The sequence below is a fragment of the Crocuta crocuta genome, unplaced genomic scaffold (assembly GCF_008692635.1).
Source record: "Crocuta crocuta isolate KB4526 unplaced genomic scaffold, BGI_CrCroc_1.0 scaffold70, whole genome shotgun sequence".
In the NCBI taxonomy this organism is placed as follows: domain Eukaryota; kingdom Metazoa; phylum Chordata; class Mammalia; order Carnivora; family Hyaenidae; genus Crocuta; species Crocuta crocuta.
This window is the reverse complement of record NW_027528417.1, coordinates 6,949,339-6,975,707: the sequence shown is the minus strand read 5'-3', so window position 1 is coordinate 6,975,707 and position 26,369 is coordinate 6,949,339. Positions and strand designations below refer to the sequence as shown.

General features: G+C 40.0%; 1 protein-coding gene across 1 annotated transcript in view; it reads left to right on the top strand.

Annotated features, from left to right (window-relative positions):
* ULK4 (unc-51 like kinase 4) overlaps positions 1 to 26,369 on the top strand; it is a 540,134-nt gene that overhangs the window by 38,449 nt on the left and 475,316 nt on the right. Inside the window, exon 16 of the mRNA XM_077754339.1 lies at positions 5,253 to 5,331. Within this exon, the coding sequence (XP_077610465.1) occupies positions 5,253 to 5,331 (79 nt within the window). The remainder of the gene's footprint in view (positions 1 to 5,252; positions 5,332 to 26,369) is intronic.

The following is a 26,369-nucleotide window of genomic DNA, read 5'->3' as shown; positions in this document are numbered from 1 at the left end:
AAGATCCAGCCTCTGCTTGGAACCTTCTTTTATTGTCTTTTTCTATTCAAGCACCAGTTCTTCCAATGAGGCCGCCTCTGACCTGGGTGATATCACCTTGATAGCCTATCGGGTCCTTAGCTGGGTGATTGACAGTCACTGTTGAAATAGGTGTGTTTATTCCTTGGCTTTGCTTAGCATATAGAAAAACAGAGTAACATAGAATTTTCTCTTCCCCTTATAAACATAGTATTTTTTAGTGTCATTAACTATTTGTCTAAGGTTTTTTTTTCAAGGTACGCCATGCCTTCTATGCTATGAATGCCTGATAACTTAATTTACCCTGTTGCCTATTTTTGGATTATATTATAACACTGTAAATAATCCGTTGAAGAACATTTTTGTGGTTCAGTGTCGGTGCATGTTTTTTTTTTTCTTCCCCTTAGGTCAGATATCTTAGAAGGAATGAGTAGAAGGCAATAAATAGTTCTGTGACGGCTGATAAATTGCTAAAACGCTTTTTAGAAACGTTGTATCGACATGCATTCCCAGTTGGTGTGTATAAAAATGCCCTTTTGTTGCAACTTTGGAAAGTGGGGGTGCCTGAGTGCCTCAGTTTGAATGTCTGACTGTTGGTTCTGACTTGGATTGTGATCCTGTGGTTCAAGAGTTCAAAGCCTGCATCGGGCTCCGCACAGACAGTGGGGAGCCTGCTTGAGATTCTCCCTCTCTCTCTCTCTCTCTCTCTCTCTGTCTCTCTCCCCCTCCCTCACATGCTCTGTCTCTCTCAAAATAAGTAAATAAAAAGAAAAAAATTAACGTTCAACAGTAGATAATTAAGAAATTTTGTATCCTTGGCCAGTAAACTTTACCAAGGTATATGATCCACATAATAATAATACATAATACTTTAATTAAGAAACTAGATTAACTGTGGAAATATACATAATGTGAAAGTTACCATTTTAGTACTTTTTAGTGTACAATTCAGTGGTGTGAAGTATGTTTACAATGTTGTACGACCGTCACCACTATCAGAACTTTTTCGTCATCCTAAACAGAAGCCGTTACTCATTGAACAGTAACTCCCCTTCCCCCTCCTGGCCCTGGTACCCCTCTCTTCTACTCTTCATGAATTTGCCTATTCTATACATAATTAAAAATTTAGAAGTTAATCCATCTCTCCCTTGAAATTGCACACTTGTGGAAATTGAGGCATAATTAACTTGGCCTTGGTCACAGAATGGGTCAGTGTCAGAGCAGTGACTGGATGCTTTTCCTTGTAACTTCTGGTCCAGCGTCCTACCGATTTTTTTTTTTTTTTTCAAATTGATCACTTTTAAGTATGGTCTTTTTAAGATTTATTTCAAAATAATATTCCTTGCTGTTTCCCCTTTACTCTGAGTTATTTTAGGAAATTATCATTACAGCTTATTCACAGCTGGAAATTCGCCGAAACTGTGTTAATTTTGATGGCCTCTCATCGCCCAGTTTTTGTTTTCTGTATGTATACGGTTTGGACTTGCATCTCCCAGAGGATTTCAACTACTGTAGTAACCTGTTATGCTTAACAGTAATCTCATTGGAACTTTTCTTTTTTTTAATAGTTTATTGTCAAGTTGGTTTCTATGTAACACCCAGTGCTCATCCCCACAAACATTGGACCTTTTTAACAACCGTGCAGTTCTTAGCTTTTCCAACATTTTAAGGCTAGGTTGCTATATTTATACAAAGGCTGTTTCTTTCTTTTTTGTAATACAACTTTCTTTAAAAATAATTAGGTTTTGGGGCGCCTGGGTGGCTTAGTCGGTTAAGCGTCCGACTTTCGCTTAGGTCATGATCTCGCGGTTCGTGGGTTCGAGCCCCGCGTCGGGCTCTGTGCTGACTGCCAGCTCAGAGCCTGGAGCCTGTTTCAGAGTCTGCGACCCCCTCCCTCTCTCTGATCCTGCCCTGCTCACGCTGTCTCTCTCTCTCTCTCCTAGAAATAAATAAAACATTAAAAAACCTAAAAAAAAAAAAAATTAGGTTTTTACTTGTACCAGCCATATTTTAAGTGCTTACTAGTCCCATGTATGTGATGGATACTGTGTTGAATAGTGTAGATACGGAACGTGTGTATCATTGCAGAAAGGCTGTTGGCCAGTGTCGCCTTAGATGCTGTCACGAGTATGGGGACACTTGGGAGGCACAGGGACTCCAGGAGCGGCTGAAATGGTGACATTTAAACAGGAAACTGAGTATGAGAAAAAGCCAGTTTTCTGAGGGCATCGTATACAGATATAATTGTATGTAAGCATTTGGTATAGACTAAGAAATGTTTTTGTTACTTTAAATAGTTTTAACTTATAAGAGTTTTAAGAAAGTGTGTTTTTTCTTCTGCTCTTAGGAACGGTTCCTGGTGAGATTGGTGAAGACATTTACTTAGCGTGTTGTAATACATTTTCTTTTAGATGAATAAATCTTGTAGGCATTATTTAATTTTGTAGAATGAAAAAACAATTTAGGGTTTCATAAATACTTTAGGCTTGTCTTTGAATCAAGATAAGTTTTTGCTCAGCTTCCTCCAGTTCAATAGTCAGTTTCCGATAATAAGCATTTGTGTTTTCATTGTAAAAAAAACAATTTAGAAGTTAATCCATCTCTCCCTTGAAATTGGACACGTGGAAATTGAGGCATAATTAACTTGGCCTTGGTCACAAAATGGGTCAGTGGCAGAGCAGTGACTGGAAGCTTTTCCTTGTAACTTCTGGTCCAATGTCCTACCAAATTTTTTTTCAAATTGATCACTTTTTTAAAAATATTTTTATTTTTATTTATTTCTAGGAGAGAGAGAGACAGCGTGAACAGGGGAGGGTCAGAGAGAGAGGGAGATACAGACTCCAAAATAGGCTCCAGGCTCTGAGCTGTCAGTCAGCACAGAGCCCGACGCGGGGCTCGAACCCACGAACTGCGAGATCATGACCTAAGCGAAAGTCGGACACTTAACCGACTAAGCCACCCAGGCGCCCCAAATTGATCACTTTTTAAGTATAATCTTTTTAAGACCATCTCTTCAACACGTGGTATTAGGAAAACTGGACAGCTACATGGAAAAGAATGAAAGTGGACCACTTTCTCATACCATACACAAAAATAAATTCAAAATGGATGAACAGTCTAAATGTGAGACAGACCATCAAAATCCTAGAAGAGGGTGTAGGCAGTAGTGTCTCTGACAGCAGGGATAGCATCATTTTTCTAGATATGTCTCCTGAGGCAAGGGAAACAAAAGCAAAAATAAACTGTTGGGACTACATCAAAATCAAAGACAACCTGTGGAATGGGAGTAGATATTTGCAAATGATGTATCAATAAAGGGTTAGTATCCAAAATATAAAGAACTTATACAGCTCAACACCCAGAAAACAAAGAATCCATTTATTTGTGGGCAAACAGACATTTCTCCAGAGACATCCACATGGCCAACAGACACATGAAAAGATGTTCAGCATCACTCATCATCAGAGACCTGGAAATCAAAGCTATGAGATATCACACCTATCAGAATGACTTAAAATAAAAAACATAAGAAACAAGAAAGGTATTGACGAGGATGCAGAGAAGAAGGAAGCACTGTGTACTGTTGGTGGGAATGCAAACTGGTGTAGCCACTATGGAAAAACAGTATGGAGGCTCCGCAAAAATTAAAACTAGAACTACCCCATGATCCAGTAGTTGCACTACTGGGTATTCATGCAAAGATTAGAACCACACTAATTCAGAGGGATACATGCACTCCTATGTTCATAGTAGCAGTATTTGCAATGGCTAAATAATGGAGGCAGTCAAGTGTCCATATGCAGATGAATGGATAAAGAAGATGTGGTATATATTCACAATGGAATATTACTCAACTGTAAAAAAGAATGAAATCTTGCCGTTTGCAACAGCATGGGTGGAGCTAAGGGATAATATAATGCTAAGGGAAATAAGTCAGCCAGAGGAAGGTAAGTATCATATGATTTCACTCATGTGGAGTTTTAAGAAACAAAACAAATGAGCAAAGAAAAAAAAAAAGACGAACCAAGAAACAGACTCCAACTGTAGAGAACAAATTGATGGTTACTGGAGGAGAGCTGGGGAAGGGGGGTGGGTAAAATAGGGGTTGGGGATTAAGGAGGGCACTTGTCCTGATGAGCACTGGGTGATGTATGGAATTGTTGAATCACTGTTATTGGATACCTGAAACTTACATAACATTGTATGTTAACTGAGGAATTAAAATTAAAAAAAAATAGTATAATCTTTTTTATTTAGAGGCAGAATGCTAATCATACAAATACCTCAGACTCTTTCAATTTGTATATGTTAAGAGATGTAAATGGCTAATTCAAGAAGTGTTGAAATCCTTTAGAGTGATGTCAGTGTGTTAGTTCTGACAACATGAACACTTCCCTGTGGTTCTTCTCTCAGTTCTATTTTTTTCTGTCTGTGGGTCCTGTGTAGTTTAAGTAGCTGAAAAGTAGAGGCTCTCTGGCTGACGTGTACACTNTGCAAGCATAAATAAAAATATGGTTCTCAAAAAAAAAAAAAAGGAATATGGTTCTTATCAACTCACACATTCAACCATTTTTTTCGAATTAAGAAAATCTTATGACCAATTTTCTCCATGAAATAAACTTTTCCAAATAACCTCAAAATGATACTTAGTAATTTATCAACCTTATGTTCTGTTGGATAATGAAACAAACTTCACTAAAATTAGTAGTTTCTGAAACAATGTAAGATCCATGATTGTAAAAATTACTGCCAAAGTGGATATATAAATATTAACTGTTCTGATACTNGAGATCATGACCTAAGCGAAAGTCGGATGCTTAACCGACTAAGCCACCCAGGCGCCCCTGATACTTTTTAATCTCTTATGTATACAATCATTGGCCTAACAAGTAGAACATCACCTTTAGCCAAATACTGCTCTACTCAGAAATAAAAGGGTTCATTACATTTTCCTTCTCCTCTGTGGTTAAGGCCTTTCAAAAATTTGATTTTTGCATTTTCCTATTAAAGCACAACTTATTCAGCTTTAGTCCCGTCACAGCGGGGTCTGCAGAGAGCATTGCTGTTTGCGTCTCCTGTACGTGACCGTGTGTGTTGTGGGCCATATTTGCGGGGCAGTACGTGCTTACCCTAGCGGTGCATCCCTTGTTTATTTTATGTTAATGCTCATCATTGTGTGATGTTACTTGGGTCCTTCGTGCTCCTCCTCAGAGCTTATTTTTTTCCATTTACAGACGGGCCAAGGTTGCTCGGGTGATCGGTTTACTGGCCTCACACACAATGGAACTCCAGGAAAACACACCTGTTACTGAGGTAATTCTCTTTTATTACCGAAATGTTATAAACAACAAAAAAAGATTGTTCCTGATTTTGTGATTTGGAACATGCAGCTTTCATTGACCTTCATGTAAGTGCTCTTTGTGGAGTTGGGGCATTTGTGAAATAACCTCAGTAGACCTTTTGGCTTAAAACACAGGCACACATTTACAACGTATTCTGTTATTAAAGGTGATATGGCGAGTTAAAAGGCTTGTGGGCTCTATTCATTATTATTTCAGTAATTTTTGGATAAGGGTTATTTCATTGCTAGTTTTCTTGTAGTCTCCCTCACATTTTATTGTACCTAATATATTTCCTTGTGGAAGCACAGCTCATAATTCAAATTAAAATCCTTTTTAGCCTGAAATTAGTAATTTCATCCTCATTGTATTAAATATGATCCCAGTATTTAATGGATGTGTATGCTTGAAAGCTATTTTGAAGCATCCACCATTTCTTTCAAGTACTCATACTGGGAAGCACCTCTTGGTTAATCAGTAAATCCGGATCGCACTAAGTGAATGCTACCCTTTCACTACATTTCCTCCTTGGTTTGGGGAGGGTCAGGAGTTGAAATAGGTGAAAAGAACTAAGGCTTTTAGGGGCAAGGTTAAGAACTCCTAAAGGGAAGAGAAAGTGAAAAGGAGAGGAGATTTTGTAGAGCCAGAGCCTGGTGGTGTGTTATTCGATAGTGTAAGAGGAATTGTTTAGCCACGTATTGTCCAATAGAACTTTCTGTGGTGATGGAAAATGTTCTTTAACTGTGCTGTCCGATCCCTCAGCCAGTTGCTGGGATGGCATCCCAGGTAGCCCTGGTCTGAGTAGATATGAATAGACAGTTACTTTAAGGTCACTGGATTTCCTTTGTTTCTAATTCCATCCCAATTTTCTGCAAATTGTCAGATCTCTGAGCTACTAAAGGAAATGTTGCTAAGTCTTCCCTTTTTCTTGCTTTCTGGGACCAAGAAGAATGAATTGTGACCTATGTGACCACTGATGGTATCCAGCTTGGCTATCAGAGATGAATAAACTAGATTTTTTATCTAAAATACCAAGAAGCTAAGTCAGTATCACTAATCAGAGATGCTTAGTAGCTCAAAAGTTGGGGGACTTTTTCTGATGACTCAGAACAAGGGTTTCCAATGAAATAGAGTGGCTGTATGAATTGAAAGAGAAGTTCTAGAAAAATTCTAAGACATAGTCCTGACATTCTAGAGGGGATTCTTGGGTCATCAAAATAGGCAGTCAGTGCTCAGGAGCAACGTGCCACAGAGAGTGGGCCCTTAAGATGTACAATATGACTGTTGAATGAAAATGTTCAATTGGTGCTGTGATGAGTAGACTGAGTACCTTAGGAAGCGGAGTTAGTGGATTTGAGGATCAGCAGGGAGGTGTCTGGGTGGTTCAGTTGGTTAAGCATCCGACTTTTAGTTTTGGCTCAGGTCATGATCTCATGGTTTGTGAATTTGAGCCCTGCATCAGGCTCTGCGCTGACAGTGCAGGGCCTGTTTAGGGTTCTCTCTCTCTCTCTCTCTCTCTCTCTCTCCCTCTCTCTCTCTCTCTCTCTCTCTCTCTCTCCCGTTCTCTCTGCCCCTCCTCCACATGCTCTGTTTCTCTCTCAAAAATAAATAAATTCTGAGGATCAGCTGGAAGAATTCTCTTAGGATTCAGAAGAAAAAGAGAAAGGTTAAAAATTATGAACTTAAGGGCTTTTGGGTGGCTCTTGTCTGACTTCGGCTCAGGTCATGATCTCATGGTTCGTGGGTTCAAGCCCTGCATTGGGCTCTGTGCTGACAGCTCAGAGCCTGGAGCCTGTCTTTAGATTCTGTGTCTCCCTCTCTCTCTGACCCTCCCCTGGCTCACGCTGTCTCTCTCTCTCTCTCTCTGTTTCTATCTCTCTCTCTCTCTTTCTCTCTCTCTCTCAAAAATAAATAAAACATTAAAAACATTAGGAACTTAAAGCATGGAAGATAGTTGCAGAAGATCTGTTCTGCCCAGTATGGCAGGTACTAGGCTTTGAAAAGCAGGTAGTCTGAATTGAGATGAACTTCAGGTAGAGAATGCATACCAGATTTTGAAGATTCAATATGAAAAAAGAAAAACAAAAGGCATCTCACCTGTACATTTTCTATAGACTACATTTTCAGATAACTGAATATCCAAGTAATATTTTTACCTAATATTTTTGATAATACATTTAAATCCAGATAATATTTTTGGATACATGTAGATAAATATATTATTACAGTTAATTTCACTTCTTTCTTTTTTGATACGGCTCCAAGAAAATCTTAAATTACCTTTGTGGCTTGAATTGTATTTCTGTTGGACAGCACTTGTCAAAGATAAACATAATGGGATTCCCAGAGGGAGAGATCAAAGCAAACATTCATGAAAGAAATAATAGAAGAAAATTTCACCCTGAGCTGAAGAAAGACTCAATCTTCAGATGAAAGGTTTCACCAAATGTCAGGCAAGACATTGAAAAAAGACCCACAATTAGGCCTATCCTGGTGAAATTTGTAATTACAAAGAGTAAAAGGAAACCAAAACTCAGGTTATAAACAGAAGCAAATTAGACTTGCATATAATTTATTTGTAACACTATAAGCTGAAGATCTCCGTGGAAATAGAGCAACACTAAGAAAGCAGTAGAAATAGAACAACACTGAAATTTCTCTGCACAGCCATCCTGTTGTTTGGAGGACAAAAGAAAGACTTTTTCAGACATTCAGAGCCTCCACTGAATTTCACCAACATTTCTAAAAAATTGTACTGGAGCCAGCTGCTAGAGTAGCTGTCTGTAACCAAATTGTTAAGGTAACGGAAAGAAGCTGCAGATATAAACAATGAATCCATTAACATTTAAGTCCAAATAGTAGTTGTTAATGTTGTGTGGTGTGACCTGGAAAGAATGGACTTTTCAAAAAGAATATATATAATGTTAAAAAAATTAATAGTAGCATGAAAGAATTCTACATTGTTTTAGAAGATCTGAAAAGGTAGGGGAGAAGGGAATAGGAAGGGAAAAGGCAATTTCGTTGTTCTTTTACTAATTGAATATTTATCAAGTGTCTGCTAAGGGCACGGTAGTGTGTTATGTGCAGGAAGACCATTATTCCAGGCAAGTTCTTCTTCCAGAAGAAATTCAGATACCATTTTTTGAAATTTGTATTTATTTATTTTAGAGAGAGAGCATGATTGGGGGAGGGCAGAGAGAGGGGGAAAGAGTCCCAGGCAGGCTCCTCACTGCTAGCACATTGCCCTGCGCGGGACTCCATCTAAAGAATTGTGAGATCATGACCTGAACTCAAACCAAGAGTCGGAGGCTTAACCTACTGAGCCACTCAGGCATCCCTGATAGATACCGTTTTATTTCTTGTATTGATACTCTTTTTTTTTTCCTTGTGTAACAATATTTGTCAGTATCTGTGTATAGGCAAGGTACCATCTAGGTACCAGGGCACAGTGCTGAGCAAGAGAAATAAAAATCCCTGTTTTGATGGAGTCTATGTTCTAGTGTGAGGAGAGGGAGCAGATATCTAGTGCAGGTGGTGATAGATGCGATGGAAAAGACACAGCAGGATAGTGGGGTTCAGGAAGGATGAGGGGGTGGCGGCACTATTTTAGGTGGCTTGGCCGGAGAAAGCCTGGGATAGGAACACCCAGCCAGAGACCCGAAGGGTTTGAGGACAGCACATCCCTCAAAGCAGGTGCAAAGGACTGGAGGTAGAAGAGTGGTTGACATGTTTCAAGAAACAGCATGGAGGTGATGGAGCTGGAACTGAGCGAGAGGACGACGACTGGCAGGAGATGAGCCAGGGTCTAGGTCACCCCAGGGTCTAGGTCACCCCAAGCCTTATCGTAAGCCCTGCTCAGATTTGAGACTTTATTCTCAATGAGATGGGAAAGCCCTGGAGAATTTGAGCAGAGAGCCTCCATGTGGCTTATGTTTGAAGAGGATCACTATGTCTGTTGTAAGGAAAAGTACTGAGCAGAAGGAAGGCTTCTATGCAGCTGCTGGGAATATAAATGGGCACAGCCACTCTGGAAGACTGCGGGATGGTAATCTCCAAGAACTGAGTACATCTCAGGGCGCCTGGGTGGCTCAGTTGGTTAAGCATCTGACTTTGGCTCAGGTCATGATCTCATGGCCCGTGGGTTTGAGCCCCGCGTCGAGTTCTGTGCTGACAGCTCAGAGTCTGGAACCTGCTTGGCTTTCTGTGTCTCGCTCTCTCTCTGATCCTCCCCTGCTTGTCCTCTCTCTCTTTCTCTCAAACATGAACATTAAAAAAAATTAAAGTACTGAGCACATCTTTCCTCTGTAAGCCAGCATTTCCTACCTTGTAACCCAGGGTGCCAAATGACACACACAAGAATGTGTATTACCGGCACTGTTTGTAATAGGCCTAAACTTGAAATAACCCCTAGGCCTGTCAACAGTAGGACAGACAAAGTGTGTCACACTCACACAGTGGAATACTAAATAGTGCTGTGACTAATGAATGACAGCATTGGGCAGCAAGCCCGAGTGAGTCTCCTAGTCACAGTCAGCTGTCCTAGACCTCAGTGGGATGTTTCCTGGGCAAGACGGATCTATACATTCAGAAATGCCCTGAATCTGTGAAGGTTCGTGTTTAGAGGGTCGGTTCCCCCGTGGTGCTGGACTTCCTGAAGGAGATGTGTATGTAGGCAGATGTCTTGGAAGGTGTGGAGGTGAGGGGGTGCCTGTGGCAGAGCCTGGGGACACAGGCTGGAGGCCAAGGCTGGTGTCATGAGGGCCCAGCCCACTGGCGTCTCTGTCCTTGGGGCTCCTGGTCGCCGTGGTTACAGACAGTATCCTCCGCTGCCGTAGGAATTCCCCCGGGTCTGGGCAGAAGACCTCTGCAGTCTCTGGGGAGTGTCAGTCACCCTGGGTGCTGTGCTCAGCTCCCACCCTGGCCCCATGCCTGTGGCCTCCCCCTCTTGCCCCCTGGCAGCTGCCGTTCGTGCCGCCACTGAGAGCGTTTGGTCGGGCAGTTCCTGAGCGGTGCTTGTCTCCGTGTGCGCGCAGGTGGTTCGTTAGCCAGCGCCTCTCTCTCTCCAGAGACTGGGTGCCTTGTGTTCTCCAAGCGTTTCCCCAGTTCCTGCTTGCTGTCCCTTGTTAAACAACATTGCTTTCTCGCTGCTGCCTCCATTGAGAGGAGGGGATGGGTGTTAATTCCTGAGGTTCTTGTATCTTTCATCGGTGCACTGTTCTTTTCTGGGGGTTACCTGATGTTTTATTGATTTGAAATGACACTTGGGAAAAATTATACTTTACTAAAAAAAAAAAAAATGCCATAGTATGTGATGAAATATCTGGGAAACTTTTGAATTAAGCACATTCTGTTGTGCGCCAAGTTCTTCTAGATCGTGAGACGTTCACAGAGTGCCTCGAAGTTGTGCCGGGTTCTCCTGCGTGATGCCATCTTGTATTGTTTGTTACACTTCTTCATTCTTTTTTAATTCCGGCTATGAGCCGTTGGTTGTGACAATGGAGGCGGCCACTAGAGGGCACTCAAACACTACAAACAAAGTTTTAGAAGTTGAATTTCTCAACTTCGAGAAGAAGCTGGCTTAACAGGTACACAATACGGAGTTTCATCTTTTCCCTGTTTTTTCGTGTTGTTGCTGCAGGCCATGTGGTTTTATTCCATTAGTGATTATTGCGATTTGAGATTAATGGACGCCGTGGCAGCCTCTCCAGAAAAATGCAGTCATTTCAGGGGATTTGAGAACCCCATGGAGCCCATTGCTGAAGCTGCGCTCTGGAGACCAGGTTTCTGTAACACTCACAGTCGTGGGTGTTCATGGTTTCATGAATAAAATTTTGGGTTTGAGATACTGGCTTCTCTAGCAGGTTTACTACTGGTGGAGATAAAACAAAAACGAAAAATATTGTGGTCGAAGATCTTCTAGGTATTTTAAAGGCATAGAACCTCATTTTGTAACTTACCTTAGTATTTTACGGTGCCTGGCCAGCAGAGCAACGAGTATTTTAGGCACTGAGTCAGCGCTCGAGGATTTAATAAATCATTGAAAGAATGGTAGGGAAGTATGGCAGTTTAATTCGTTACAAAGAGAAGAGATGGAGAAAAAGCTATTTTACTATCCCTGTGGTATAATTGAAATCTCTTTCATCTCGCTCTTTCACCAGTGGCTACAGAAAAGAGCTGGTCGTGATCTCTTATATGTATTTAGAAGCATTTATTCCATTCTTCTCTTTTCTACAGATAGGCAGCTTCTTAATCCTCTTCTCCTGGATGACACACTTACCACCCTGTAATCATAGTGCTTCTTCTGTGTAGTATTTTTAAAGAAATAATCCTGATATACTGCCTAGATTTAGTCTTAAGCATGCAATGGATACATTATAGAAAAAGTTGAATATAGAACCTAAAATTTAGAACTGGAAGGAAAATTTTAACAGGCTTTCCAGTTTGACCCCTTCATTAAACATTTTTACTATGGAAAGTCTTAGCCTACATCAACGTACAGAGAGTAGAATAAGGAGATACCACTCACTTCCAATAATTATCAGCATGTTGCTAGTGTTGTTTGTCATCTCTCTCTTCTCCTCTGCCTCCCCCTCCCTGTCTCATTCCCTCTCCCTCCCCTCAGGATCGTATGTTTTTTTTTTAAAGAAAAAATCTTAGGTATCATTTAACTCATAAATATTTCAGTACATATATGTAACAGAAAAGGATTTTAAAAAATACAATCACAATACCAGTATCACAGCCAACCAAATCAACAGTGTTTTCTGAATATCCTCTAATATCTAGTCAGGATTCAGATTTTTTTTTCTTTTTTCTATTTTTTTTTTGAAGTAGTGATTGGTAAAAGTTTATTGTGCCCATACTTAAGACAGTTTCTAAACTGGGAACCCTCAAAACATGGACTGAGGCTCCGAGGTAAGCTGTGTAAAGCAGCTTTTACACTGTGAAAGCAGCGAGTGTGCATCCTTGACAGGGGTTGGTTATAATAGTGGAACCTTCTTGACAGGAGCGGGTTAGTGGTTATCCTCCTATCATCTTGGGGGAGCTGTTTATGTTTCACCTCTCATATCCAGAGGACTAAGCCAGAAGTGACCTGGGTCAAGTCATCCTTGCTAGTTTTGCAAAATAAGTTAAATGAAGCTTCGTGTCTCTGACTCACTGCTTTTGTCTGCTCAGGGAGTTTTCAAGTCTGGTTTCTCTGTTGGATTTTAACAGTTTCCTCTTTCTGATCATGTTCTGAGCAGGCCAGAGAGTCCCATATTCGCTGTTTTCTGTTAGGATTCGTCAGGCTGGAAAGCCACGTAGTTGTCGTTTTCATCACTTCTGTGGTTGTTGTTGATTTCATCCAGTTGCCTGATGCTTGAGGATGTCATTCGGTGTGCACGTGGCTGTCAGTAGGCATTTGAAACCCCGGAGAGGATGCAGCCCACTAGGGAGGTTCATCCGATGGTTGTCAGGAGAACAGTGGCCAAGGACTGAAAAATCCTGAGAGCGGGATTCCTAGGAGCCAAGGCTCAGCCAGCTGAATGGGGCTGTGGGAGGCATGTCACCTACTAAATGAAAAAATTTATCTGGTCTTTAAGATCCTTTAGATTTTGGGTCACAGTTCCTGATTTGTCAACATGGAAACGATACTTCACCTATTACAGTACACGCATCTCCTTGTTGAGCAGTCAGGGCATCAAGAACTCTCCCATTTTGGCGTACCATTGGAGAGAACCCATTTATTTCAGTTTGTACTGCTTGAGAGCATTTAGGGTACTGGTAAACCTTTTTTTTGGTAATCGCAGAAAAATTAATAAGTGATTATTTTTTTCTAATTCATTACCTCCTACTTGAAGGAAGAGCATTCTGACAAATGTATAGAAACCAGAGCTTTTTTGAATAATAGGATGTGGAGGCTTATGGGAAGCTCGCCTATGAAGAGTCACTTTACGTACAAATGATTGTAGCTTAGATTTGGCTAGCATTCAGGGATTCATATTTAGTCATTTTGACTACAAGACATCCTAACCTACAGCATCCAGGCTATTTGGATGGAAACCTTTGTGTATCTTATTACCACAGAGAATGAATAACCCAGTATTATGAAGAGAGCTGGAGTGGATCCCAGAGCCCACAGGTCAAGGGCAACGTGAACATCATGGTTATTCTTTGGCACGTCGGCACCTGCACATGGCCATGTTGAATGGCTGTGGTTTATGTGTGGATAGGAACAGAAAACATTCCTGTGCGTTTGGTTTAGCATGTAATGGGATTATGGAGGCATTACATTTACCTACAGAGTTTTCATTGACCCAGAACAGCTTCAGTAATTTCCTTGACAGTGTAATTATAGGTATCATTGTCATTGTCTAATTTTAAATCTGGGAATCCAGACTCCTTTAACTGAGTCGAACTCAGATGAGTTTGGAACATGTACCGTATCCGCTCTAGTACCATTGAGGTTCTTCATGCCCAGGGACAGGTCATCAGCAGCGAGGGTTATAGTGGGTATGGGTCATCTCTTGGGCTCTAGAGCTTCTGCTCAATCCCACATTAATTGCTCCGTGCTGTGAGTGGGGGCTGCGGAGTGAAGGTGTCCTGGCCTTTGGGGGCGGGGGGGGGCACCTTGCACTGGTGGTGCCCTGAGTTTCATGGTGGCCAGAGGACAGTCCTCCTTGGTCTCCTGCAGCCACACTGGTTCCTCCCAGGGAGCCATGGGATCAGAGCCGCTCTCCAGATTTTCTTGATGGTCTCCGACATTCACTTTGTACGTTTTCGTTGATCCAGGGTTGAAATGGGGTCTTGCATTGAGGTAACGTAGAGTCTTAAGTCTTTTAATTACAAACATTTCCCTATTGCTTTTTACTCTCTCTACTAAAGACACATTGTCATTTGTTTTAGCCAAAGCTGGAATGGTGGACATTTTATGCCACCCTTTTGGTGCCATTTAACATGGTCCTTAATCGCCTACATTTCCTGTGAACTGCTGGTTTTGATGTGTAGCCTTGATTAGATTCAAGTCCGATTTTATGGAAGGGGGGGTTGGAATTCTGCATAGTTGGTTCTGTGTATTTCCTGTTGCCTCATAGGGAGAGGCAGGCAGTGTCTGGTTGCCTCCCCGTTGGTGATGTTAGGATTGCTCGCTGGTTGCAAGTGTTGTCAGCCTTATTGCAAGACTGCCCATCTCTCTTTTATTTCATAGTTCTTAGCATCCATTGATCATTGCTTTAATGCCTTAACCCATTAGGGTTGCAAAAGTGATAATTTTCACTTTCTGACTTATAATTGGGAATTTTTCTCTTTCTTTAAAAAAAATTTTTTTTAATGTTTATTTTTGAGAGAGGGAGAGAGAGACAGAGTGTGAGCAGGGAAGGGGCAGAGATAGGGAGACACAGAATCTGAAGCAGGCTCTAGGCTCTGAGCTGTCAGCACAGAGCCAGATGCCGGGCTTGAACCCACGAACTCTGAGATCATGACCTGAGCTGAAGTTGGCACTTAACTGAGCAACCCAGGTGCCCCTAGTTAGGAGTTTTTCTTACAGGAGAACTTGCCGCTATTAACTACATTATCCTGAAATATAGTTTGTTTAGCAAAGGCAGGATAAGTGATTGTTTCCTTTACAGATTATTTTTCAGAACAATGAGTGGGTGCCTTCGTAATCGTGATGTGGCCAATGAGATTTTCTTTGTATTAAGAACTGTGGATTAATACATGTATGTTTATATATTTCCCTCTTTTGCATTATTAGTCTTTTTGATGCTTAAATTGTAATAAGTCCAATGGGAGCCCTTTTGAGTTTGCNTTTTTTTTCTTTTTTTTATTTCTAGGAGAGAGAGAGAGAGAGAGACAGCATGAGCAGGGGAGGGTCAGAGAGAGAGGGAGTCACAGACTGAAACAGGCTCCAGGCTCTGAGCTGGCAGTCAGCACAGAGCCCGATGCGGGGCTCGAACCCACGAACCGCGAGATCGTGACCTAAGCGAAAGTCGGACGCTTAACCGACTAAGCAACCCAGGCGCCCCTGCTTCTCTCTTTTCAACATGACTCTACTACTGTCTCTGATAACTTGCCTGCATTCTGTCAACAAGATTTCACAGGCTTAGCTTGGGAATAATTAAGCCTTAGTTTTGACAGCAATTTTTTTAAGGAACTTTGTTTAATTTTAGTTGGAAATGGTACTTAGAGATCAAAGTCTGGGTAGGGGTGTTCATTGCTACTGGGATTAGCAGTTCTTCTAGAACTTTGAGGGGGTTAGAATTAGGAAATATTTCTTAAAATGAAAAATAAGTCCATTCATACTGACACTTCCAATTTCAAATTTAAATCTGAGATTTTACCTTTCTGGTTTAAAATTTTTATTTTTCTTGTAACCTGAAAATCTTGGCTGCTAATGACTTTAACATAATTATTTTCTTTAACTTCTGGTTTAGAATAAATAGTTTAAAAATAATACCGATATCATTGCTAACAGTAAAACTGCAAAGTACAGTTTAAGGTATTTTTGTACCATTGTTTGATTTTGTTTTTTGTTATGGTCCTTGGGATATTTCACTGGATATGTATACAGCTGAAATACTGAGTTTCAGGTTGATTGAAATAATTCTTCACTGTGTATTTTTGTGACTGATATGCTATATAATTATATATATTCTTCAATTTGTGTTACATATTTAGGGATTAGGAATTTAGGGATTACTTTGTGCTTGCTTGTTTGGCTTAAAAATTATAATGCTTTTTAGTTAATTAAAGAGTTACAGATATACAGAAATGTTTAGAAAACATGTATATCATGCTCAGTAACTTGTCACAAAGTGAAAACCCGAGAAATGCAGACTGGGTCAGGAAATAGAACATCACCAGCACGGCAGGAGATTCCTTACACCTTTTTCCAGTCACTAGTCTCTCCCTTTGCTTTATAGGTGATCACTACCATAATATCTAATACTATGATTATTTTGCCTGCTTTTGAATTGTATTTAAAATCTATCAGATAACATGTATTCTTTGGTATCTGGCTTATTTCATTCCATGTTATGTTTGGGGAATCCTTGTTGTTTTAGATACCTTTAGTTCATTTTCATTAAATGGATATACCCACCACTGGAGGTGGACCTTTGGGTATTTTTCCATATTTGGCTGTTCTAAGTAATTCATGCACACTCACTTTGGTATACATATGTGAGCTTTCTGTTGCGTAAACCTGGGAGTTAGAACTGCTTGTCATAGGGTATGCGTATGTTCAACATTAGAGGATAGTCTAAGTGATTTTCTAAAAAAGTTGTATAAAATGAAAATCCTCACAGCAGTGAAAGACTTTCCAGTGTTCTGTATTCTCATTAACACTTGGTTTTGGTGTGAAGTCTTGTTAAATAAGTCTCTATCAAGTTTTTATTTTTAGCATGAATGAGTGTTGAATTTGATTATAGGACATCTGTAGAGGTGATGGCATAGTTTTTCTGTCTCTGTTAACAGGAATTATTGGCATTCCTAAAATTAAACCACCTTTGTGTTTTTAACAGAAACTTCACTTGGCTTGTGGAGTTTTTTGTTTGTTTTTATAATCCACTGTTGGTTTTCTTTTAAGGCGGCGTGTGTTAATATTTCTTGTAGATTTGTCGCCTCATTTTTCCCACCATGGCATTGATTTCTTGAAGAATCCAAGCTACTTGTCTTGTAGAATGTTCTTCCACATTCTGGATTCTTCTGTCTTTTCCTCCCCGGCCCCTCCCCCTGGTCATCTAGTCCCTAAAGTTCCTATAAATTGTAAGTTCGGCTGAGACGCTTGATTAGATTCAGATTAAGCTTTGTTTTTGGGTAAACATTTATCACAGGTGAGGGTGGGGGCTTCATATTTCATCATACTGGGTAGCGTATGGTGTCAGGTTTCCCCTGCTGGTTATACTTTGATCACTCGGTTAAAGAGGTGAGGCCAAATATCTGCATTGTGGAGGTACATCTTTTTCCTTTGCAGTGTCACTTTAACTATGTTAAATATACGATAAGAAAATAATAAATCTTTTGAGTTATAACCGTTTCAACCTTTTTCTAAATTGAAATGCACAATTTCAGTTTATGACATGTTAATTGCTATTATTTTCTCTTTTCATTTTCAACAGATTATTAAGTTTACTGTGCTATGCAACATTATTATTGTCATTATTGTTTTTAAATAAATCTAAATTTCAAAATTTATTTTGATTTTTTTTTAAAAGATTTTAGTTTTAAGTAATCTGTACACCCAATGTGGGGCTCGAACCTGTAACCCCAAGATCCAGAGTCTCCTACTCCACCGACTGAGCCACCCAGGCACCTGTAGTTTGCTTTTTTATGTCCTAATTTTTTTTTTTTTTGTTCTTGGGTAATCGCATTTTATGAGTTTGTTGCTCAACAGAATATCTCCTAAGAATTCTTGATTTAAGATTATCGGCACTGTGATATTCACCCTTGTACTGAATTGATTTCATAATTAAATTTTATATTAAGCAGTGGAGAGATGTATGGTGATTGGGAGCATTATTTAACTTATTTAATTCTCTCTGAACATTGTATGCTTTTGGAACTCTAAGCATAGGATGTGATCAACTGCATTTAGAGACAGATCCCACGTATATTTTAGAGGTTGTAGGATAAAAGTGTTGACTTGGAGCCCTTGTTCAGGGTTAGGCTTAGATGATGTGCCACCAGGGACGGCAGAGGAAGTGATGCAGAGTCCTGGAGCTTTCCCTCGCTAGCACCACTGCTCACAGTCTGTTTTGTCATGGTCCTGATTTCCCACAATCCTAGTAATTCAGCTTAAAACATCTTCAAAGAACAAAAGGATACCTGTTGTGCTCTTTGACTATATTTAGGTGTATTTTAGGTACATATATGAAACTCTTTTCCCCTACTTTTTCTATGTAACATTTATTATGATTTTTTTCTCGCTATAAACATAATATATGACCTTTAAGTGTAGCTACTTGGATAATCTGAAAATATTTAAGTAGCAGAACAAAAAACAAAAAGCAAGAAATGCGGGATAAAATCTTTAACAAAGAGACTTTAAAATACATAGCCGATTGCAGAAGAAAATAAGGGAAATTCTCGAAAGTCAGAAACAGCGAAAATTGAAATCTGAAACATAAAGACTGTTTAGGGCCAGTGCGTTGTGGGTTATTGCTGTTAGAGTTCTGAGTTTTGGTACAATTTTTTTTAAATGTTTTATTTATTTCCAGGAGAGAGAGAGAGAGAGAGAGAGAGACAGCGTGAGCAGGGGAGGGTCAGAGAGAGAGGGAGTCACAGACTGAAACAGGCTCCAGGCTCTGAGCTGGCAGTCAGCACAGAGCCCGATGCGGGGCTCGAACCCACGAACCGCGAGATCATGACCTAAGCGAAAGTCGGACGCTTAACCGACTAAGCCACCCAGGTGCCCCTGAGTTTTGGTACAATTTAAGAATAGAAGATGAAGCCCAGGGTTCTCCTGAAGCAATTAGTTGCAGATATGACCCTGGACGAGCTACCCCTACAAGTTAGGGGGGCATTTAGAAGTGGGTGGGGAAGAGCAACTCACCTGTCCCTGTAGGGAGAGAACAAGGAAGATTTTTATCTTCAACTCTAGAAAAGGGAAAAGTGTCTTCCGTATAAATTTGGAAACTGCTTTTTGAGTTTCATCATGTTGGGATATAAATTTATACTTCTTCCAAACTGAAAAGTTAACAGTCAGACCCGAGTTGGAGCTCTGGTTCTGGTGATGGTTGAGAAGCTGTATTGGGCTTAACCCTTCTGTCCAGAACAGTGATGGACCTGGACAGAATCTAAAAACAACATGTAGAAGCTGGAGAGGACCCACCATTCAAAAGAGGGGAGCAGGCTATGGGAGACGTCCTTTGGATTGGCGTATTCCCTGCAGGGCTTCTGAGTTCATGCAGCAGAACAGAGCTCAGGCAGAACACGACAGTCTTGGTGAGCCAAGGAACCAAGATTGGAATTTGGCATTGCTAGATAGGGTAGAAAAGGAGCAGGGGGGAAATCTTTGAAGAGAAGAGCCACAAAATGTGTGTAGCGATTCCTCTGCAGTCCTTGGCTACCTGGGAGGCTGTGCTGGTGCTGAGTGACAGTGCACGGAGCCGGGCAAAAGGCAGCAGCCGGCAGGCCGAAGAGTTGAGCAGAAATTTCAGCAGTTGCCCAGTGCTGGGGAGATAGACTTTGGGGTCAGGTCCAGCCAAGTGAAGAGTGGTTTGATAAACACCTTGGGCTTTGCACTGAAATTCCAGAAGGGCTACATTTTAGGTCTAAGAACTATGCCTTGGAACTAAAGGAAAACTTAGCCTTCATAGGATTGAGGTGATTGGTATTTTAACTGCTTGACAACAAAACTCCACACTCTTTGTAAGAAAATAAGATTATCCACAGAGTTCAGAGGAGAAACTCTTCATGACTCTTAGGGATTTCTTAGACTTGACACCAAGAATATGATCCCTAAAAGGCAAAAAAACAAAACAAAAAAATCAGCAGATTGACTTCAGCAAAATGATTAGCTTTTGCTCTGGCAGAGGCCCTGTTAAGATGATGAAAAGACAAACTACACGTGGGAGAAAATATTTACAACTATGTGTCTGACAAAGAACTCCTGTTTACAATAGTAAAGAACTCTCAAAACTCCATGGTAAACAAACAAAGGAATAAAAAAAATTAGAAAATGGGCAATAGATGTGAGAGAATTTCAGCAAAGTGGTTATATGACTGGGAAGTAAGTACATGAAAAGATATTTAGCATTATTCATTATAGAAATGCAAACTAAGACTGCATCTACATGAGTATTAAAACAATATAATAAATAATGACAATACCAAGCGCTGGCAGAGATGCTGCGAACTGGATCTTTGTCCACTGCTGGTGGGAGTGTAAAGTGGTACTTGCACTCTAGAAGACATTTTGGCAGTTTTGTAACACATGAAACCTACAGTTACCATATGACTCAGGAGGTTTTGCTCCTGAGCTTCCTTTTAGAGAATGAAATATTCTGTTTATACAAAAGTCTGTATTTGCCGATTCGTACCAGCTTTATTTATTGTAGCCAAAACCTGGAAATACTAGCACATCCTTCGGTTTGTGAGTCCTATAAACCTTGGTACAGTCCTTACCACGGAATATTATGTAACAGTGAAGAGGAAGGACCTATTGATGAGTGCAGTAGGTGTTTGGATGGGTAGTAGTAGTTTGGATGGATACCAAGGGCATTGTGCTGAGTGAAAGGTTGTGTTAATGTTATTCTTGGAATTACAAAGTGATAGAGCTGGTTGGAAAACAGACGGGTGGTTGCTAGGGGTTAGGGATACTGAGAGAAGAGGGAGAGTTCACTGTAAAGGGCTAGCATAAGGGAGAGCATTGTGATCACGGAATCGTTCTGTATTGTGATTGCACGAATCTGCGCATATGATAAAATGATGTGGGGCTGTACATACATGCTGTACCAAGGCCACATTTTTGGGTTTTGATACTACTGTAATTGCACACGATGTTACCATTGTGGGGAACTGGAGGAAGAGAATATGGGATCTCTCTGCAGTAGTCTTGGGGCTCCCTGTGAGTCTGTGATTAAGAAAAAGTGTATTTTCTAAGATATTTCACTGCTACAGTATTCTTTATTCTTATAAACCCAGGTTTGTATCTAGACCTATTTGCCTTTAACCTGAAAGATCTACTGTAACATTTCATGTTAAATTCTCTGTTGGGAGATGAATTTACCCATTTTCTCTTTATTTCTTCTTTATTTTTACAAGTATTTTCATAGATAACATAATTCTGAGACAGCATTTTATTTTTCTTTCATCATTTTAAAAATACTGTTTTCTCCTCTTATGGCATTGATGGTTTCTGGTAAGTCCGCATTCATTCATGTCTTTGTTCCCCAGTGTGTTAAATATATAGCATTTCTCTAATTGCTTTCAAGATTTTCTCTTTAGTTTTGATATTTTCAGCAGTTTGTCTGTTGTCTGATATTTTCACCTAGTTGTTCCCCTCATATGTATATCTTGGTCCCAGTTCAACAAGATTCTTGGCAGTGTGAGCTGATACCTATCATGAATTTTGGAAAAATGTCAACAATTATCAAATATTTCTTTCTCATTTTATGTTTTATGTGGAGCATATACATATTTGTGTTACACTGTATATGAAACAGTATAATGATGAAATAGTATAATGTTGATTTAAAGTGAACTGTGATAACTTAAAGATGCTCTTAAACCCTGCAGAGTATCTAGTAAACAAACAGGTACAGCTAAATAGCAGTATAAGAGATTAAATACTAAATACTCAATTGAAAATAAGCAGAGTAGGAAGAAAGGAAGAAAGACCAAATGGGACAAAGAGAAAGCAAATAGCAAGATGATGGATTTAAACATCACCACATTAGTAATTATATTCAGTGTTAGTGGCTTAAATAGTCTATGCAAAAGGAGAGAGATTGTCCTATTGAATAAAGGACACTTGACATGAGACCTGCTTTAGCTATGTACACTTTATGTGAGACCTACTTTAAAGATAAAGATAAGCTAAAAAACATGGAAAAAGATACACCATGGAAATACTAATAAGAAAACTTGTGTGGCTATATTAATAACCAAGTAGACATTAAGAGATAAAGATGAATATTTTATAATGAAAGTTTCAATTCGTTAGGAAGTAATAACAATCCTTAATTTGTATACATCAGCTAATAGCGCTTTAAAATAGATGAAGAAAAACTTGCTGCAACCACAAGTATAAGTAGATAAATCCATTATGATTGTTGGATATATTTTAACCAAGGAGTCAGAAAGAACATGTAAGATGTGAACGATACAAATGAAAATGAACTAGTGTGACATTTATAGAACCATAACTCCAGCAACTGTAAAACACATTCACTTGAAGTACACACTGAATATTCACTAAGATGACATTTTCAGCCACAGAAAAACATATCTTAACAACAGATTAAAATAAATTGGATTAATGACATTAATTAAAATTTAGACTAAATTCTCTGACAACAGTAGAATGAAATTAGAAATAGATGACAGGAGGAAATCTGGAAAAATCCCCTAAATGTTTGGAAATAAAATCCTTATAAGCAACTCATGTGCCAATAAAGAACTCTCCAGAGGATTTGGATACTATTTTAAAGTAAATGATAATAGACACCTGAAACATCAAAAATGTTTTGGGATTAATTTTAACGTGGAATTAAGAGGGAACTAGCTATGGGGTGAAGTGCCCATCTTAGAACAGGAGTTCTGAAGACTCTAGTGTGCATCAGAATTACCTGGGAGGTTTGTTAGGATGCAGATTATTGGCCCTCCCCTCCATAATTTCTCATTCAGTGAGGCTGGATGGGGCATAGTAATTTGCATTCCTAATAAAGTTCCTGGGTGATTTTTGATGCTGCTGGTTCAGGGCTATGCTTTTAGAACCACTATATTAGAAAGTAACTGTTTTAAGTTCCAATGTGAGGAGCTAGAAAGAGGAGAGCAAATTAAACCCAATGCAATTAAAATAAAGGTATAATAAAAATAAGAGCCGAAATCAATGAATCAGGTTAAGTAGTAGTAGATAAAAAACAGTAAAACTGAAGTTCATACTTCAGTACCTTAAAATGATTGAAATCTAGCTAGATTGATTAAAAAATAGAGAAAAGTTACCAGTGTCAGGACTAAAAGGGACAGAGCAGTATAAATCCAGCATCCATCAAAAGGTACTAAGGGATAACTTCAGGCCTACATACTTGCGGTTTACCTGAAATGTGCAAGTTGCCTGAATGACACAACTTTCTGGGATTGCCCTAATCAGAAAGAAAAGTTTGGAGGCCCTATGTCTGTTAATTCATTATTGAAAACCTTTCTGCCAAAATAGCTCTGAGATTAGATGACTTCTGCTGAATTCAGTCGCTCTATGTATGGTAGTATATACATATGTAATGGTATATTCATTAATGTATATTTATATTTACACTGATTGTCATTCAACATCAAGTTTATTTAGCTTCATGAGAAAGTACAAGACAGGCAACATTAGCTTGAAGGACACAGGTTGGTAGAGGTTTCATCACGTAGGTATAGCTAGCAATGATCCAAGACACTTTGCAGTTGGCAAGCATGTGGTTGAAGGAGATGAGGCTGGGTATAGAGTAACTCATTTTGGGGAAATCATAATCTCCAAAGTTCCTTAAAGTTGTTTTCATATCACTGAGCCACCTATTACTGAGTTATCTGTCTTCCTAGCATCCATCCATATACCACCCCTCACTATTTAGCTCTCTGTCTGTACATCTAAATATCTGTATCAGTGAGTGCTTTATATCTTCAGTATTTTTTCCCACTCCATGCTTTGTCGTTTTCTCTTTATATTGGTATCCAGAAGTTAATTTTGATTAAGTATCAGCTTTCTGCTTTTACGGATCATGCTTTTCATATCGGATCTAAAAAAGCTTTGTCTATCCCGAGATCACAAAACATTTCTCCTGTGTTTCTTCGTAAACTTTTGCAGTTTGGGATTTTATGAGACTGACATGCTGCTGGCTGTGCTAAGAGGGAAGCTTAAGTTTGGGATTTTATGTTTGGGCCTCTGATTTATTTGGAGTTAATTTTGTATGGGATATTAGGTATGGATCAAGGTATACTTATGTATTTTTTGGTCTCTCATCATCAGATATTTAATGAGCACTTTCTTTGGGCCAAGTAATGGAATAGGTGCTGAAAACAGAACGGTAGACAAAAAAGATGTTGTCCCTGTCCTCGCAGAACTTTATAGGGGACAAAGGGTATTAAAAGAGAGGAAGTCCTACTGGAGCCTGCGAAGGAGCAGTGGTGAAGTAGAAAGAAGCTCAGGACCATTGCTTTAGTAGAGGGGAAGGGACAGCCACGTGCCAATGAGAAAATGCTCACCCTTTTTATTGCTTCTCAGATGTAGGTTAAGTTGAAAACAGACATTTCTCTTGGACTTGGCAAGATGAGGGTTATTGGTGACCTTTTGTAAGAGCAGTTTATGTGCAGTAAGAGGCACATAATAGTTGGGAATGATTGTGTAGAAAACCAGAGGTGAGCAAGTGGTAGATATGTATCTAGATAAAGAAGTTTGGCTCTGATGTGAGAAGCACATTTAAATGCCAGTAGAAGAGACTGACTCCAGAGGGAGGCATTGAAGATAAAGGCTAGTGAGGGGCTAGCTGAAAATATATAATCCTTCAAATGGGTAGGAGGGAGTGACTGAGTAGGAGGGATGATTGGCCTGAGGTCAGAAGGGGCCCTGTATCCACTATAATAAGGAAGAAAGGACTAATCAGGGTAGGTGGAGAGGGGAAGAGGGTATGATAAGGTGGTGGGAAGATGCAGGATCTTCATCTACTGGCTTCTTGACAATGGAGTACGTCAAGGTCAGCATCAGAAAGAGGGGGATGAGTGCCCAGTATATTTGAAGTAGAGAAGCTATGAAGCTGTCCTCTCCCTGAGTGGGAAAGCTAGCTCACTAGGAAAAGAAAATAGGGTTCTATAGACCAAGCTTGTTGTGAAGAATTTAAGGTGAAAGAAACCAATCTGTCTCATTGTATGATGCTTTCCAGAAGACAGTTGGGTTTCAATCACAGGACTGGTTGAGTCCATTGGAGGGAGAGAGGGCCACTTCCAAGCCCTTTCACATAAGGCCCTATGGTTTTGAGTTTTATGCCCCAAGATCCAGTCCATGTAGGAAAGCAAGGTAGTGAGAAGTGAGTGTACTCATTGGCCCGGATGGTATCATTGAGTTTTAACAATTATTGTGGAAGGACTTTCAAAAAGGATCTTAAAAAGATGTGAGTGGAGATTAGAGAGCATTTGGATTTGAGAAGTACTGGAGGTACACGAAGGGTCCAGCATGTGACTGTGGGGTGAGCAGCTGAGTTGCAATGGAGGAACAGGCCAAGGAGCTGAGTGATGAGCCCAAGGAACTGTTGGTCAGGGTGCTGGGTGTGGATGTCCACTTTGATGAAGGTGTGGACAGGAGTACAGGTGGGAGTAAGGTGAGGGGCAAGGAGCCAGTGTCCTCAGTGGGGAAGAGGAGGGCACAGGGAGTCAGTAGTCAAGGGTATCAAGGAGGCTAGTGTACTATGACGATGCGAGACTGAATCATGGGTCCTTTGGTACGATGGAAGGTTTGGGAATGTTATCAGGAGTGAGAAGGACATCAGCCTCATCTGACCTCCAAATACACTTTGAGTTAGACTCATTATTACCTTTGCTGCTTGGCAGGACAACAGGAAGCATAGACCTAGATTTTCAACCAGAATCTCAGAGACCATGATTTCTCTCTTCTTTGGAAAGGGGCTATTTAAATTTGAGTCCTCATCAGGACTCCGTTAACAACAGTGTCACGTGCCTGCCAGCATGTGTCCCAACTCAAGACAAAGCACTTGCTAAAATGTAGCCTGTGGGAAGAACTTCTCAAAAATTAGCCATGTTTCTGGTAATACTTTTCTTTCTGAAACCTACATTTGAGCAGGATCTTCTAGTTGATAACAATTTGTAAAAATGGCACTAGATGCTTTCCTGAAAAAATGATTTCCTACCTTGTTGGGTTTCTATCCCTCTCCCCTTTTGTAGTTATTACATATTGCCCCAAAGTGCTTTGTACCCCACTACAGGATTGGTATAAGTCTCCTCAGGGGTTTTTGTGTTGAGGGGCTGAGAGATGTCATCTTTTACATCAGATTCTGCGAAACCATTTCTGGCTTGTTTATAGCCCTGAGCTGAGACTGTTACCAATTATAATCCCCCACATTGTTAGTTTCAGTGAATCTGCCCTTGTACCTCCTGCTAAACAAACTTGTTTTTCTGTTACTTTTTTTTGTATAGCATGAGAGACCCTTTTTTTTTTTTTTTTGAAAATGATAAAGTAACAGTTGAATAGTAGTCAGGTCTTTGTGTAGAATAAAGTGAAACATTGTGGATTTGTTGTATTAAGCCATGATGAAGTACATATCATTTGGGGGAATTGCCATTTTTGAATCACTTTTGCATACAAATTAAACGTCTCAC